Here is an 18,875-nt window from a genome sequence, read left to right as displayed (position 1 = left end):
AGAGCAGAACTTTGAGATATTCCAGCATTTGTTGAGAAGTTAGAAGAAACAGCCGTCTACCATCACCTGCAGTGATCAGAGAGAAGTTTGGCTACCCATTGCAAGAAACAGAAGGCGCATTTTGGCCATAGCAGCCCTTGCGCCAATAAACCCCACTTCAACAACAATAGCAAGAAACAGAAGGCAAACAGTAAGGTGGAAGCCTGTTTAGAAAACCTTTGTTGAATAATTGAAAGCCTTTAGAAATATCAAGAGAAACTTTTTGTTTCTCTAAACTTTTCCATGAAATTTGTTTAAAGATGAGTAATAAGCCAAGATAATGCCAATGAACCAACATTGATGGAATTCTTAGTCATGATTCTTAATTACATGGAAGGTTTCGTGATAGAAAAGCTAAGTTGACAGTTGGAGTTCTTCATTACTTTGTACAGAATTGGGGTTAGTGCAATGGCTAATAAATGGAAGAGACAAAGATTTGTCATCTGTTTTAGGAATTGGCTGGACATGAGCAAATTTTTATGCTGAAAAAAAAAAATAGTGAAATAAGAGAGTATTATATTGCAAATAAGTATTAGTAGCAGCAGATGATGCAAGAAACCAAGCTTGGTACAGTATCAGCAAAAAAAAAAAAAAAAAAAAAAAATCCATATCACCTGTTGATCCACTCTAATAGTTTGTATAGTTCTTCCTTGAATTTATTCATACTACTAATTTCTACAATACCAGATGGAAGTTTGTTCCATTGATCAACTATCTACTGGCTCAAAGCAAATTTCAGCACATCTATCCTGCAACCATCCTTCCCCAATTTGAATTTGTATTTGTTGGGGGGGGGGGTCTGGGCAAGAGAAAGGTGCATTTAAATACTCAAATGTGGCCTAACCATTGCATTATGCAACAGGTAATTGCCTCCTTATCCCCACTAGCAAATTCCTGTATATCATTGACAAAACCATATGAGCTACATAATTACCCCTGACTACATAATTATGCATATCTGACTGCATAATTACCCCTGAGTTTAGTACCACAAGGCTGGTACACTAACCTGGGATTACTGCTACCAGTTTACAGTACCTTACATTTGTCAATGTTAAACTTCGGTTACCACTTATCAGCCCATCTGCCTAAATTTTCTAGATCTCGTTCCATAGTATACACTGAATACTGCCATTAACCACCCTGCCAACTTTCATATGATTTACAAAGGTAGACGTTAAGCCTGATATGCCTTCATCAATATCATTAAGTAAAAACAACAATCGGCCCAGCACTGAATCCTGGGGACTCCTCTAATAACATTAATCCAAGAAGACTAGTGTATAAAGGAGACAGAAATTAGGGGTAAGCTATGGAGCACAGGTTTTAAGAACAAGTTGGGAAATGTTATCGTGACCAGAAGAATTCTTTGCATCAATGTTGTTCAGAATTTTTAATATTTTTTTTCCTATCAAAATGCACATTGAACCATTAATATGAAATGTATTAAGCATGGTAGGAGGGGATCTATTAAGATCACCACTGCGATACGTAGATAAAAAGTAAGATACTAGTAAGTTAGCTTTATTTTTATATCTTTAGGTGAAGAAGCAATAAAACCATCAATAAGGATAGACAAGAAGTTGTATTCAAATGGTAGTCAAATCTTTTGGCAAGAGACCAGAATATGCAATTAACATTTGGGCATGATGAAAGTTTCTTATTCGTAGACTTTTAAAGTTTCTTATTTATAGAGTTTGGATTTATTAATAATCTTTTTTATAACTGTTGCAAGCTTTACTGTAGGCAGATAATGATTCTGGAGATTGGATACAACCAATCAAGATATGTTCTTATCTGGAACAGCCTTTAGCACATTTATTGGAAAACCAAGGTTTAGTTAAAGGAGAGGTCAAGTTAAATGAGGAATAAAGCATTTCATCCCTACCAGAATAATTTCACTGACATGGTATGAGCAAACATATGAATTAGAAGATTTAGAACAGTAGTCCAACCAAGGAAAAGAGGAACTGAGAGGAACCAGTATTCTGCTGACATCTTTAAGAACCTCATAGTGTCAAGAGCTGTACCAATGTTCTATGTTAGGACACGGCCATAATTATTTGCATTTTTATTTATTAATTTAAGCTTAAGACACTCAATTTTCAGTTGAGAAATTTTGGATGTTTTCAAAATCAAAAAGTACAGAGTCACCTTATATACAAGTGATGTCAGGTTTCAGCATATGGAGAAAAATGTGTTAATAACTTAAAATATTTTTTTTATTACTGGGAGAAAAATCGATCTTGTTCTTAGTTCTTTGTAGAGTGAGTGGTTATGTAGATTATTGTGTAACCAGGCAACAAAAATTGGTCACTGCTAATTTTTGTTACACTGTTTTGTGAAACTCAAAAAAATTGCAGAACAATTCCAAGTGACAGTCTTGCATTTCTCAAATTCTGTAGCACCTACATTGTTTTTGCACTCTAGTCAGAAATTGATATTAAAATGCCTATTTTAATTTGAAGTGCAGTTGATAGTTTGTAGTCGCATAAAACTAGTTTTAAAACAGTTGCTTAATCATTTCATTTTAAGGTAAGTGATAAACAATATCTTTGATTTTACAAAAGACATTAATATAAATATTCCAGTCATTTACTATAAAAAAAAAAAAACTAAAAAGGTTTCAAATTAAATAGTTTTCACACTTTTACCCATTTCGTTATGCCGAACTATACAAAATCAGGTATGGTTGGCTATGCACTCAAAGAATATTTTCTTAACTCAACTTATGCATGGATCAGTTCATTTTCTGACTTTCCAAGGCTCAAAACTAAAGGTTGACTTATGCTCATAATTGAACTCAAAAAAATCAAAATCATGGTCAACTTGTACTTGAGTTATCTAAAGTATTATAAAAATAGTATTATTAGAAAAAAGCAATAAAATGAAACTAACTGAAACGAAGCACTTTTAATAAGTCAACATTAATTGATTTAACATCAAGTAAATGGATCAGTATTTTTTACTTTGAGAACAAAAAAAAAAAATTTTTCTTCTTTTGAAATGAGAAATTGTTGATCATTTCAATTTTATGTAAAAATTATTAAAAAAATGGCAATGACAATTTTCCCATGCCTTTAAACTGTTAAGTATACAGTGATATGTAATTTTATTTCTCTGGAAACTTGTGTTAACTCTAGGATAAAACTGCTTCATGCATTTTGAAATTTTTACGTAGGCATTTTTTTTATGTGAAAAAAGATTTTTTTCCTCTTTAAATTTTTTTTTTTGAGATTTTGTGTAATCATATGGTATTTTTGAACCATGACAATAGGAGAAGGAAGCTGAAGCTGCTGAAACAAGATCTCTACTTGAGAGCAGTGTTGCTGATTGTGTGCCAGCAATTGTTTCTTCCAAAGGTAGTAGGCCATGCAGTAGCAGCCCTATTTCTTTGTCCACTCCACATTCATTACATCTATGTGATGGTGATGTGAAATCTCCTATGGGAACTGGTATGTATTGGTTAAATTATGTTCAAAATATTCAAATAAAAAATGCTACGTGATAATTATTAAACACAGTTGAGAGAGGGGGGGGGGGGAGAGAGAGAGAGAGAGAGAGAGAGAGAGAGAGAGAGAGAGAGAGAGAGAGAGAGAGAGAGAGAGAGAGAGAGAGAGAGAGAGAGAGAGAGAGAGAGAGAGAGAGAGTAGTGCTTTAAATGTCCCAAAATATAGTGCTTTCTTTAAACATTTTGAATTTTAACATTTCAGTGTATTACCAGTTTGTATATAACATATTTATAAATAATCCAAATTATTTGTAATTAACAAATTGTTAAATGCCTGTTAATTAATTTACTAAAATATAATTTAATATATAATTGATTAATTTTCCAAAAATTTCCTTTACTTTTAATAATATACTAAAATCCTTCATCTTTCCGTTAAGCTAATTTGTATGAGTAATGCGTCTGAATTATACACACCCCAGCAAGGCCATTACCATACCCAGCCAGGCCATTCTGCATAATGTTACTTATCCATATTCTGCTCCATAGCAGAACAGTATATTGTCTGTGCTCAGTATGTACACTGGTGTTCAAAGAAAGTGCATCCCCCCCCTTAAATTTGTAATTGTTCTCCAAATAATGTATGTATATGACAATATTTTTTACAGATTGCATCAGATAAGATTGACATGCATAGGTGATGGCGTAACATTGCATCAGCTGTTACTTTCAGCTATATTAAGCATGCTCTGCAAGAGTTGCAATCATTCCTTACTTGTGTCAGGATGGCAAGTTACATGCAGTTGATGTCACGAAGAAAGAGTGCTATTGTTGCTTTACATCATATTGCTTATAGAGTGTCTTGTAATCAGTCGACAGTGAGTAGATTTCTTTCCAAACTCAAGAATACTGATTCTGCTGATAGGAAAAAAGGAACCGGATGCAAACGAGCCTCTATGCCAAAACAGAACCACGTTTTGAAGCGCTTATGCCTTAAAAACTGTGAAGCTGCTTCGTCTGAGCTAAAAAGAGAATGGGAAGAACATACAGGAGTGGTAGCAAGTGCAGTAACAGTCAGAAAATGCCTCTTGAAAAATGGACTTGTGGCCCATCATCCTAAGAAGACGCCCCTCCTCACACAAAAAATGAAAAAGGCCTGATTAATTTGGTGTAAGGAGAATGTCAAATGGACCCCCCCCCCCCCAGCAGTGGAAGTCAGCTATTTTCTCAGATGAGAAGAAATTCAATCTGCATGGCTCTGATGAGACAAACGATTCGCCGTAGACATGGTGAAGAATACTGTCCAGACTGTATGTTGTCTACAGTGAAATTCCCTACCAACTAAATGATATGGGGGTGCATTTTGTATCGCGGAGTAGGTCACCTGCAGTTTATAAAAGGTTCTGTAAATGCCAATGGATACCTGGCTATATTGGAAGGCAAATTGCTGCCAACCATTAGAGACCATTTCAACCTGCCAAATAACTGCATCTTTCAGGATGACTCTGCCCCTTGTCATCTGGCAAAAAGTGTAAGTAGGCACTACTGTAGTTACTTTAGCTTCATTTCTGCATTAGAGATTTGATAGTAATGTAACATTTGTTACAGGTGAAAAAATAGTTGGAAAAACGGTCCACACATTGGCATCGTGTGGAATCTGCAGTTGCCAGAAAGAAACCGAAGACCCTTTGGGAACTTCAGGAAGCCATGTTTGGAACCACGAACTATCAGTTGATTATCTTCAGAAATTGATTTTGTCAATGCCTCGACAGTGTGCTGCTGTCATCAGGACCAGAGGCAGTTCGACTAAATATCGGTTTTCACCTGGTGAACTTTTCCTTTTGTTTTCCATTTAAAATGATAAACTGAAACAAATTGAGGGCTTCTGATAACATTTCAGCCATAATTGTGGTGTTTACCAAAACTGTTGTATAAAGGTTGCAAATGCTCATTTTGGAATATTTTGAGAGTACCTGTCAAATATTACTTAGCTTTGCCTTAACTATTAATAAATATCTTTTGTTTATATTTCTATTTGTGATGCTAGTCATTAATGTAGCATACCATTGCAAAAAAGGGTTAGAAATGTGAAATTCCTAGGTGATGCACTTTCTTTGAACACCAGTGTAAGTCATACATAAGTTAGTTCTAGTCCATACTCAGCAGAGGTATAAAAATGGTAAGCCAGGGTATTGTAATTTGTTAGTAGTAATCTTTGAATAATATACCATTTGGGGAGCTTAAAACTCAAGATTGCTATAATGAAAAGACCTGGATAGTTGTACAGTTTGACATGAAGTCTTCTGAGCAGTGCAGACAGCTCATGGAGTTCTGTCAGTGAAATACTGGAACTTTTCCAGCAGGTACAAAAAGGTGATTATCCCACTGTATAAAGCAATGGTCAGGCTGCATTTTGAATACTGCATATGGGCTTCAAAAACTCACTTTAGGAAGGACATAATCTATTGAAGAGGGTACAGAGAAGAGCACAGATTACGAGCATTTTTTTATTTATTTTATCTTTGCTTTTATTTAGTATGATTCAGTCATATAAAGTGTCACAACAAAACATTGTTCTGCCTTTTTAAGTGATTATATCTTCTACCACAGTCACATTGTCCAGCAAGTGCCTTTAATGCAATGTCCACAATACAGTAATTGCTTGGATGTATCCTTTTTAATGGTTTACTCTCATTCTGCTCAAATGTAACATGCATTACTTGCAGTTAACACATAAAGATTATCAATTTTGAAACTTCTGACAAAATTCCTTATAATTTATATTTTATAAATTCTGTTGGAACCTTGGCTTAACTTTGCTTTTAATATTCCTCATCCCTTATTTTCACTGGCCTTTTGTTTTTATAAAGTGTGGCATCAGGTGTATTAATTTGTCTGATCACAACAACCTGCTTTACAGGAATTGTTATATCCGACATTTTATGAATGGAATGCCATGTGTTGTTTTAAAATATAGCTAAGTATAATACTACAAAAATGTGACTAATTTAAGAAATTTTCTGAACCATAGAATCCATTGTGAGTTGTTCTGTTTATCACATATATAATGGCCTCAAAAGCTAAGCAAAAAATATTAACAGACAGCAGCTCTTTTCATTATTATTTTGATTTGGCTATATCACATGGATTTTCCAAAACACATTTTCAAATCTGTATAAATCATTTGTAATAACTCTTTTATTATTGAAACTAGTGCATTGTTTATTTAATCACCAATTTTTTTTATTTTTTATTTTTTTTTAGATGCATCTCCTGGAGGTGATGATTCTGATTATTATACACCAGAAGACCCAAACACTCCAAATACCACTATCCTTGTGGATCAAGGAACTGACACTAGTTTAGACACCCCCCAAGAACTTGAACTTACTCATCTTTCTGATTCTCCTTCGGAAAGGACAAGAATTGGAAGAAATGACTTTGAACAAACTTCTGATGGAAAGCAAAATAGCAAAGGTTATAAAAGTGATTCAGAAGAAACTTCCATGCACTATGAAAAGAAGGAGGAAGATAGCAGAACAGCTGCAGTTAGTAAAATCAGAGAATCGAGAGATGATGACCGAAAGCAAGACACAATTAGTGGGGATATATCACTTCAGCATTTATCTTCAACTCGGCACCCACTTGTTGTTCATTTTGAGAGCTCTTCTTCTTTGCCTGGTACTCCTGCTAGTAATGCCAGTAACAGAAGTAGTGGAGATAGCTTCAGTAGTACATCTAGTACACGCCTTTTACTTCGACAGCAGAGTTATGAAACCCTTCCAGAATGATGCATTTCGTTTAATGTGTATCAGGTTTAAATTAATTCATTCTTAATTTTTCAGTTGTGAATATAGTTTCAGTATAGCATGATAAATGTTTATTTTAAACTGTATACTTTTCAGCTGAAACATATTTAATTATGTTAGCTTTAAATACTAGTCTCATCTTTATTCTCCTCCTCCCCAAGAAGAGATGATTTTCCATCAGTGATTGCTAACCCCTTTAGAGCCATTACCCTGTGATAGGTAGAATCCAGACAAATTTATTATGTACTTATTAAGTAAACACATACCTATTAACCACTGATTGAGAATCGCTTCGTCTTCATCATCATCATCCTTGTAAAATCGATCATGTTAGCTTAAAAACTCAGCTGATAAATATAAGAAGTAATAGCATTTATCTCTTACCTTATATGCATATATTTTGATTGAATTTCATTGTTGTACATACTTTAAAAATTTATCTTTTTTACTGTGTATATATTTTTTAAATGATTAAAAAAAAGTCTAACCCATTAGTTGACTGAACAGGAACAAAATAAAAGCATAAGTTTGTTTCTGGATGTAAGAAAGTTGCCATGTTTTGCAAAAGGTACGAACTAAACAAATCTTAAATCATATATTTCATTGAATGACAAAAATAGCACTTCACACATAAGAATATAAATGAAATGGAACATGCAACATCTTTTACAGTTCGTTTCTCTGACTTATTAAACAATCTAGAATAGTGTTACCTTTCCTATAAAACTTAAAAATACAGTATTTTTTTGCATCCAACAAAGAAAAAGAGCATTATGAGATGTGTGACTTCTTCAATAAAAATAATCATAACCCATACAAAAAATTTATATTGTAATCTGCTGATTTTTGTAGATAAAATTAGCAACAGAAACTTCCCAGGATACCCCTTCCTTCAAGTATGATAAGTATTAGGATGTCTGAGGTCATATAAAATGTAATTTCAGATCTCATAAGTCTTATCCCTTTGAGTACATAAGAATATTTGAGTTTGTTTTTTTTTTGTTTTATCAAAAAAAAAAAAAAAATGTGCGCACACACACACATACAAAAACAGGCTTTGAGGATAGTCAGAAAAGTGTTTTAATGCAGCGAAATGCAAAGTCTTACACCTTACACCTGAGGAATAGCAGTCCCATAATAAATTTTACACTTGGCGGGGCTGAATTAAAAGTGGTAGAGGAAGAAAGGGATCTGGGAGTTACAATGCGGACATACACTAAGTGATCACTGAATTATGACCACCCCTATGAAAACTGAATGCGACCCGCTGACTACATGAGGTACAAGAGTGCGGAGTTAGTTGACCTACTAGCATAGATAAGGTGTTGGTGGTTCGGTAGGTAGTAAAATTCCGAGCGTGGTGGGTGAAAGGAAGGATTTATCAGACTTTGATAAAGGACAGATTGTGAGTGCTCGATGAACTGGTGGGATGTTCAAGAGCTGCCATAGTTAAAGTGTACCAGGACTGGCATCAAAATGGTCAAACAACGACCCTACAGCAAAACTTGATGTTAGGTTGATGTTAGAGGTGAGCGCTGGGTCCGACGACTCATACAGTGAACAGGCACAGCACTGTTGAAGAGTTAACTACCCAATACAACATGAGCCAACCCGGAACAATATCTGGCATGACCATGTGTCGCACGTATGAGCTACACCAGCAGACAACCCCTACAGCATCATCTCCAAACCAAGGTTCATCAGCGTAAAAGACTCGCCTGGTGCAAAGAGCATGCAAGTTGGACATTAGAAGACTGGAAGAAGGTGTGCTGGTCAGATAAGTCATGTTATTTACTCCACACCATGAATGTTCGTGTACGGATTTGGCATCAACAACATGAGGCTCTTGATCCATCATGCATGGTATCAAAAGTGCAGGCCGGTTGGAGGCAGTTGTATGGTGTGCGGCATGTTTCACTGGCAGGAACTTTGACCCCTGGTGCATGTGGAACGATGTATCAGTGGTCTCCGTTATCGGCAACTGCTTGCTGAGTGTGTACACCATGCTATGTTACACTTTTTCCCGAATGGCAATGTTGTCTTCCAAGAGGGCAATGCGCTGAGCCATCCGGCACTTGTTGTGAAGGAATAGTTTGAGGAACACAGTTCTGACATTCAGAATGCTGATTGGTCTTCTGCCGATATCAATCCCATAGAGCAGGGGTGGCCAACGAGTCGATCACAACGAAATTTAAATATACAGTCATCCCTTGATTTGCGCGGTAAGGTATACTACCAAAATTTTATATTGCGCAGAGGGTTTGGCTACCTGTGCATTTTTTTTTTATTATTATATATTTTTTTTACGAAGCTTCAAAAATAGGAATGAAGAGCAGATTTTGAAAATTTATTTGGGTTTTTTTTTTTTTTTTTTTTTTTTTTTTTTTGCATGATTGAAGATTTCATTGAAGGAATAACACATTTCACCATAATAATGTAAAATACCATAAAATTCCACCTGTAGATTAAATTAGAAGAACTTAAATCCGGATTATTCTCGCAACAAAATTTCTTCGTGACACCTAATTTACAATCTGAAGCAGTAACTGTTGCATCATTTAAAGTGAGTCATCTTGCAAAAAAATGTAAATCATTTTCTGATGGTCAATTCATCAGACGCATTTTTAGAAATAACAGATTCTCTTTTTGAAAATTTTAAAAACAAAAATGAAATTAAAAAAGTGCTCTTCAGGATCTGCAATTATCTCGAAATACTGTGATGCAACGCATCGAAAAAAATGAGTAAAAATGTGAGTGAACAATTGCATGCTGATATTGCTAATTGTGTGTCCTTTTCTTTACAACTGAATGAATCTACAGACGTCAGTGATATAGCTCAATTGCTCATTTTTGTTGGTATGTTTTTCAATGAGTCTGCCAGAAGAATTGCTGGATATGGGTTAGTTAAAAGAAAGAACTAGAGGTCTTGATATCTTTAACTCATTCAAACATTTTATGAAAAAAATTAAATTAAATTACCACTATTTAAGCTTGTATCAGTAACAACAGATGGAGCTAAAGCAATAACGGGGCATCTTAATGGATTCATTGCATTATGCCAAAAGGATGATGAATTCCCAGATTTTTTGAGTTACCACTGTATCATCCACCAACAAGTGTTAGCTAGCAAAAGATTAAATACTAAAACTTATGGACATCGCTTTCAAAATCGTGAATTCCATCCGAGGACAATCTCTTCAAAGGAGAATTTTCAAAATGCAACTCAATGAAAAAGAACCAGATCTGATATTACAAACAGATGTGAGGTGGCTGAGTCGAAGTAAGTTTCTACAGAGATTTTGAAATTTGCTGAATGAAATTAAAAAAAAATTGTTGATCAAAGGGGAAATGTTTATCAACAGCTACAAGATACGGAGTGGTTGTGTGATCTAGCTTTTTTTGGCAGATTTTACCAGTAAATTAAGTGATCTGAATAATTTGGAATTACAAGGAAAAAATAAAAATGTGGGTGACATGATTAGTAGTATTTCTGCATATAAATATCAGTTTTTGGCAATGGCTAAGGATCTCAAAGGAAAAAAAATTCTACCATTTTCCAAATACGCAAGATCATTTGCAAAATTATCCTGTTTTTGAATGTAATAGTGAGAAATATGTTTCTGAAATTGAGAATGTGGACGATTTTGAAACCAGAATCAGTGATTTTAAAACAATTGAAGACAATTCAATATATTTCTTATCCATTTAATGTCCACTTAGATACGAAACAAATTGCAGAAAAAAGTCACTGTGATTTTTTACATGAGAAAATATTACTTGAAAATGAAATTATCACATTGCAAAACTATATCTTCCTAAAAGCCAGATCATCAGAAGACCTTTGAAAATATGTTTGCCGAGAAAAGTACCCAAATGTAAAAAAAATGCAGTGAACTTTTAAATTCCTGTTTTGGGTCCACATATTTACGTGAATCAGCCTTCTCGTATTTGAAACAAACAAAGATGAAGAATCGCTGTGCTCTTACGGACTTGCATACAGAAGATTCTTTATGGTTAGCCTTATCACAGTATATCCCCGATTTTGAAAGCTTGGCAGATAACATGAAGACAAACTTTGCATAAATTAAAATTTAAAATACGTATGAATTTAAAATAAGAATTTTGAATTGTATTGAATTTTAAAATTTATAAACAGCATTTTTCAATATGTGTTGATTAACTTTTTTAATCTTGTGCAATGAAATTTTTGAGACGGTAGATCATGGCACATTTTGAAGGAAAAAAAGTAGATCACATCACAAATTAAGTTGGCCACCCCTGCCATAGAGCACTTGTGGGACACTATGGAAAGGCTATCAGGCATCTGGATACACCAGTCACCTTCATACCTGCATTGCTGACTGCATTATGCACAGCTTGGTTGGCCATACCTCCTGAACGCTTCCTACATCTTGTTGAATCAATGCCATGTCGGATAGCTGCTGTACTGAGGGAAAAAGGAGACCTACAAAGTATTAGGTAGGTGGTCATTATTCAGTGATCACTCAGTGTATATAAAGTTTCCTATGAGCAGCGTAAACAGGTGGTCAGGAAAGACGACAATGTCATATCGATAATTTATGGAATAATATCCTGTAGATATAGAGAGGTCATAATCCCATTGTAAGACTGCATGAATACTGAATTCAGGTATGGAAACCTCATCTGAAAAGATCCAAAGATGGGACTCTCATGGTGAGACTGGCAAAAGGGTAACCATACAAGAAAAGAATTCTATTATGTGGGCTGCAGAGCTTGGCAACCAGGCATCTTAGAGGGAATAGGAAAATGAATGAAGGCAAAATTTACATTTACATTTTTTCCATTTATTTATTAATACAAACAGTTTACATACATTCATATATATACAAAACTTACATAGCTTTTTATACAATTATATATACACTTCCATCATCCAGGGTGGGTGTGTGTATCATGGTGGCTGCAAGGCAGTAGCCCATCTCCACCTTTGTTCTTTGTGTTAGAGTAGAAACTCTAGGCCACTTGGCCACCAGGGAGCAGCAAGCACCTGGGCAGCTGCTGCCTGGTGTCTGTCCCCATGCAAGATGAGACAAAATTTAGTGTGATAAAGGATTCCAAAACTACTGGCCATAAATTCAAATAACTGTAAGTGGTTTAGATTGGATTGTAGAAAGTTTTCTTTTAGCCACCAAGTTGATTATTGGAACAAGCGCTACCTTCTCAGGTAGTTGAAACTGAGAGTTTCAACTACCTGAGAGTTTCAAAGATATATAAAAAGCAGATAAGAAATTCAAAGGGTCAGTTGTATAGTTACCTACATGAGGAAGGATGGAAACAATCTATTTCTTATCTGCTTTTTATATATCTTTTATTTTTATATTTTCCTTTGAATTTTATTTATTATTATTATTATTGCTCTTATATTATTTCTCCCTAATTGAGATTTCCACCCCTTGACTGGTATTGCTACAAAGTACACAGAATGGTTGTTATGTCTGGTGTTACTGTTGATCGAGGAACTCTCTGACTATCCTACAGGTGTTCAGGATTGCGACTTTCTGGAGTTCCTTGTAGGTGTTCTCTGGGAGACCTATTGCTGCTAGGCTGTTATGTAGAGTCTTTGGCACCATGTTAGTGGCTGACATGATGATCGGAATGGTTGTTACTTGTTGCATATGCCACATTCCTTTGATCTCCTGTCTTAGGTTTGTGTACTTCCTGATCTTTGCCTCATGGGTTTTCTGCAGGTTCTTAGTGGTGTTGGGCACTGCAACATTAATCAGATAGGTAGCCTTTTCCTTCTTGTTGACAAGATTTATGTCTGGTCTGTTGTGCGGGATTGTCTTGTCCATTATTATGCTGCAGTCCCAGTACAGCTTGTGGGTTGGGGTTTCTAGTACTGCCTGAGGTTCATATTATTATTATTTTATTATTTTTTTATTATTGTTGATTATTATTTTAGATTTTTTTTTTTTTTTTTGGCCAATGCATCAAAAGCCTGTGGCTTCCTTGCACTATATGGCTAATACTAATAAATGAATCTTATCCTTCTAGAGCATTTAGCAAAATTTGCTAAAAAAATTTTGCTTTTTTTTCCCTTTAGAAATATCATATTTGTCATACCAGTTTCTTAATTTTTTTTGGAGAATCACTTCCCTTCTGATTTTGCCCTATCACTTCATTTCTCCAATTCTAGTGTTGTAAATTGTATATGAAATACATAGCAGAAAAATTAAAATTTGAAAAGACCTTTTTTAAAACATCATTCTCAACTACAGCAACTTGAAAGTGCACCTTTGAGGCAGAAAAAAAAATTGCTGGAGCAAATAAGAAATTGATTTTTTTTTTTGAAGACCTCATCTCCCTTGTATCCCTTACTCCTCTCCCGTAGGGAGGCTGATTTCCCTCGTTAAGAACCCTGATGCATTTCAGGGTTCTGAAACACATTTTACAATTCAAATTTACAATTTGAAAAACTTTTTACTAATTTTACAATTAGTAAAAACATTTTACTTTTTTCTATCCAGCAGGAGGAAACTGGCCAACCAGTTTCCTCCTGCTGGATAGAAAAAAGATGGAAGTTTGGGAGAGGCCTTTGACCAGCAGTGTGTCAGCAATGGCTAAAAAGAAGTAAAACCTGATGAAGTCCCGCTGATCAGCTGTCCACAGCCATTGACAAAGATTAAGGCATATTCCCAACACATGCATTGGCGCCGATCAACTTATTTTCTACCGTAAGCATCCCATTGTAAAATTAGGAAAGAGCGATTTTCTTTTATCTCGGAAATTCATCTGTTTCAAACAAATGAGTCATCCACACTTTCACTAAATTTCACCTGTCTCTGTTTACATGGTAGCTACAGGTGGTCTCTAATTTCAGCTTTGTTTTAACTCATGTGCAAGTAACCTTACATTGTCTAAGAGGAAATCCTTGGGTGTACTGTGAAAAAGTGGAAGTGCTTAATAGTGTAAATTGCAGCATTAAAACAAAAGAAATTGCTTTAAAATTTGATGTCCCTATCAGTACTGTGTCAACCATTCTGAAAAACCCTGTTTCTTTTCACAAACTGTTTGAGGAAATGGCACCCAGTTGGAAGCGTGCAAAATTATGTCTTTGGGAAGATGTAGATGAAGCAATTTTTAAGTGAACGAAGTTGATTCGAGACCAAAACGTGCCGATATCAGGGCTATTAATAAAAGAAAAGGCTGCGGAGTACACATCTTTTCTGGGGCACAAAACATTCCAAGCCAGTTCTGGTTGACTGGACAAATTTAAAGAGCGTCATGGTTTACTCGAAAAAGTTATTTCTGATGAAACTGGAGTTGCAATCAAAGAAGACTACACCCATTGGAAAGAAACAGTTTTTAAAAAAATTGTGGAGGACTAAAAGTCCAAAGACATATTCAACATTGATGAGACGTCTATTTTTTAAATGTTTGCGAACAAGACACTGACTTTTAAAGGTGACAAAGTTTAGGTGGTAAAAAGAGTAAGAAGAGAATTACACTCTTGGTTGCAAATATGGCTGGTAATGAAAAACAAGCTTTTGGTAATAGGCAAAAGTAAATAACCCCAGTTTTTCAAAGGAGTAAAGTTGTTAGAGTTGAACTACAAAAAACCTTGAATGACAGGCAAAATTTTTGAGCAGTGGATTTTAAATTTCAATAGAAAAAATTGACGAAAGAAAACAGAAAAATCGCGTTGATTGTTCACAACTGCCCTGCCCACCTTCACTCGGTAATTTCAGTACTTACAAGTGTGAAGCTTGTTTTCTTTCTTCTGAATAATTCGTCTTAACTGCAGCCAATGGACCAAGGCATTATCAAGAATTTAAAAATGCACTACCGAAGGCGCATACTGAAAAAAATTATACTGCGAATAGAAATCAACCAACCTATAGATTCTGTTATAGATTTGTGGATGTGCATATGAGAGTTGATGAAAGTGTGGAGTCAAGATGTGACGGAAGCAACGATTAAGAATTAACAGAAATGAGAGGGATAAACTACTAGAAGACATTGAGCAATCTTGTTAGGAGTTCCAAGCGCGGTTTGATCAGTGGAGAAATTGTTCTTGACAAAGTTTTAGGAGTTGATAATGATGTCATAGTAGTTGAAATCCAAGTGACTCCTAAATTTTGAGCGTATTTAAAGAACTAGTGACAGTATCGATGATGAGTTGGATGAAAATTAGGGCAATACAAATGTTGGCAGCATTTGAAACTTTGTGTCGAGGCCTTCAGTGGGAAGAAAATGTAACAGAAAAGATATCTGATTTGAAGTTTAAACAAATGCAAACATTTTTATGAACGGTGTACAGTAGAATCCAGTGTGCAACAAAATGTAACCAAAAATTTTATGACATAATTCTTAAAAGCGTACTAATAAATTATGGACATCATGTAAGCAATCATTTCTTAATATGTATGTTTTAATAAATTGTTTTAAAATGTTAAAATATTTTAAAAGCTTATATATAAGTTCCTGTTATACTTCTCAAAGGGCTGGCCTCAAAAAGCATTATAAGCAGAAAAGCATTATAAGCAGGAACCCCCCCCCCCTTCCTTTGAGAGGTATTTTTCATTCTTTGTAAATATTTTGGTAGAGAATATTGATTTTTTTTTTTAATTATTTTGCAATATTTCTGAAGCAGTTGTTCATATTTTAATCTGAAAGTCTGCACCCTTAATGTACTGTGTTTGTTTTTTGTTTTGGTACTTTCAATTGTCTTGTTTAAAAAGAAAGAGAATTTCTAAAAAGATTTTATTAAATTTAACTGAGCAGCCATATCTTGTTTGTCACTGAATAAAATTCTGAAATGCTTGTGATAAATGTAGCATTAACATAATGTCACAATACCATTTTGAATGTGCACACCAGACATTGGCATTAGTAGACGCATATAATGCACGAAAGCAAGCTTATGCAGCATCTACCAAAAAAAAAAAAAAAAACACTCCCATTTGACCCTCCGTTTGTTCGAAATACCTGTCCAGCTGAGCCTTAAATTTATTTAGGCTATCAACTTACACAACAAGGGATGGAAGTCTGTCCACCAACCAACTACCCGCTGGCTAAAGGCAAATTTCCGCACATCTATCCTACATCTGTCTTTCCTCAATTTGAATTTATGCCCTCTCAGGTGATTATTCTGAGCAAGAGGAAGAATCCCATCAGCATTGAGCATGCCCAAACCATTCAAAGCTTTATACACCTCTATCAGTTCACCTCGCCGATGCCTAGTCTCCAGACACTGTAATTTGCAAAACTTAACCCTTTCTTCATAAGAGCAACCCTTTGTTCCATTCACTAATCTTGTTGCCCTTCTCTGTACACGTTCCAACAGCTCTACATCCTTCTTGAAATGAGGCCTCCATACCTGTATACAGTACTCAAGGTGTGGCCTGACCATTGCCTTATACAAGGGATAATCACCTCCTTATCCCTGCTAGAAAAATTCCTGTATATAATTTACAAGACACCATGAGCTACTCTTGCAGCCTGTCTGCACTGCTCAGAAAACTTCATATCTGCCTGCACAATTACACCCAGGTCCTTTTCATTCTCTACTACTGTCAATGTAGTACCACAGAGTTGATACATTGCTCTGGGGTTGCTGTTTCTCTTATGTAGTACTTTACATTTGTCAATGTTAAACTTCATTTGGCACCTCTCAGCCCATCTGCTCAACCTTTCCAGATCCTGTTGCAGCAGCATAGAGTCAGTAGTGTCCTTGACAACCCTGCCAACGTTTGTATCGTCTGCAAACTTGGGCATTAAGCCTGATATACCATCATCAATATCATTTAGAAATGCAGAAAACAACAATGGACTCAACACTGAACCCTGAGTGTTGAGTCCCTAATAACATTAGTCCACGATGAGCATTGTCCATTGATTACCACTCTCTCTGTCTTCTCTCCCTCAACCATCCCTTTATCCATAGCAGCAATTTGCCTCCAATGCCACACTGTTACAATTTGTGCAACAGTCTTCCATGTGCAACAGTATCAAAATCATTTCTAAGATTGAAATATATAATATCAAAGTTATTCCTTGCATCCACTTCTTTTGTGACTGCATCATAGTATCCAATCAAATTGGTCAGGCAAGACTTTCCCTTAACAAAACCATGCTGTGTCAGAGCTACAACTGAAGTCTTGTCTAGATGATCCTGCAGTGCTTCTTTAACCAGTGCCTCCATAATTTTCCTGAAACAGAAGTTATATATCCTAACTCACAGGTCTATAATTACTTGTGTCAGCCTTTGATCCTCCTTTGTGAATTGGGGTTACATTTGCACATCTCCAGTCTATGGGTACCTCCCCTGAGTCCAAGGAAGCTCTCATAATTATGGCTAAGGGTTTGCTTACTTCCTTTGCTGCCTCCTTTAATATAACTGGAGAGATCCCATCCACCCTTGGGTGCCTTTTTTATGTTTAAACTCAACAATTTCTCATCCACTTTGCTCTCAGTTATTACAAAATCATCTAGCTCACTACCAGAGTTCCCTTCTGAATAACTCCTCATGTTTGAATGTAGATGCAAAATACTTGTTTACTTTGTTAGCAACCTGAGCAGGATCATCAACAGTTGAACCATCAATATCCAGTGGACCGATCTGATTCATCTCTTTCCTTCTAGAGTTTACCTAGGTAAAGAACTCTTTTCTGTTTTTCTTTGCATCTTTTGCCAAGTATTTCTCATAATCTGCCTTTCCCTGCGTAATCTCCTTTGTGACATGGTTACAGACCAGCTTATATCTATCATAGGCTTCCATGTCACCCATTAATTTATATGTATCCTGTGAATTTTTCTTCTTTACCATATGTCTCATTAGTTCATCTGACATCCATTTAGGCCTAACCCTTGAACAATATTTCTTAGTTGGTATTTAAAGCCAAGTAGCTTCCAAGTTAAATTCTTTGAATGCTTGCCATTTTCAATATGCTGTTGGTAACATCATCAGTTGATCCACTGTATAGAAATTAAATACTGTCTCAGACCATCGTAGTCGCTTTTACGAAAGCAAAAACCCTTCCCTTTACCCCTAATGGTAGTTACCTCTCTGAGTAAATTCCACTTCAGATCACTGTGATCACTGCCACCTAGTGGTTCCTTTATCTGCAGATTCTTAATGCATGAAGAATCACTACATAATGAGATCAAGAGTATTACTGCCTCCCGAACATGCTGATGTAGAAAACAATCATCCAGTAAATCCACAAAAGCCTTGCTAGTGTGTGAGTGACCAACCCACAAATTCCGTTCAATTTTGACACTGTTGCGCATGAGACTATTGTACAAATTGGAGCAGAATGGTATTAAGGATAAGTTGCTACAATGGATAAAAGGATGGTTAAGTGGTCGAAGACAGAGGGTGGTAATCAATGGGTGCTGCTCTTCGTGGACTAATGTTGTTAGTGGAGTCCCACAGGGGTTCGGTGTCGGGTCCACTGTTTTGTATATTTATCAATGATATTGAAGGTATATCAGGCTTAATGTTGAAGTTTGCAGATGATACAAAAGTTGGCAGGGTTGTTAATGACAGTAATGGCAGTGTGCTACTGCAACAGGATCTAGATAATGGGCAG

The 18,875-nt window shown here is 35.6% G+C and overlaps 1 protein-coding gene across 1 annotated transcript in view; it reads left to right on the top strand.

Annotated features, from left to right (window-relative positions):
- The window catches only part of Mrgn1 (Mahogunin ring finger 1), an 80,540-nt gene extending 72,935 nt beyond the window's left edge, over positions 1 to 7,605 (top strand). The window contains exons 12-13 of the mRNA XM_090385382.1: positions 3,317 to 3,494; positions 6,755 to 7,605. Coding sequence (XP_090241508.1) covers positions 3,317 to 3,494; positions 6,755 to 7,281 — 705 coding nt within the window. The 3' untranslated portion in view covers positions 7,282 to 7,605. The remainder of the gene's footprint in view (positions 1 to 3,316; positions 3,495 to 6,754) is intronic.
- Positions 7,606 to 18,875: the final 11,270 nt, after the last annotated feature.

This window comes from Mastigoproctus giganteus, chromosome 1, assembly GCF_048544385.1.
Source record: "Mastigoproctus giganteus isolate SK-2022 chromosome 1, ASM4854438v1, whole genome shotgun sequence".
In the NCBI taxonomy this organism is placed as follows: domain Eukaryota; kingdom Metazoa; phylum Arthropoda; class Arachnida; order Uropygi; family Thelyphonidae; genus Mastigoproctus; species Mastigoproctus giganteus.
The sequence above is the reverse complement of the archived record's forward strand: the minus strand, read 5'-3'. Positions and strand labels throughout refer to the sequence as shown.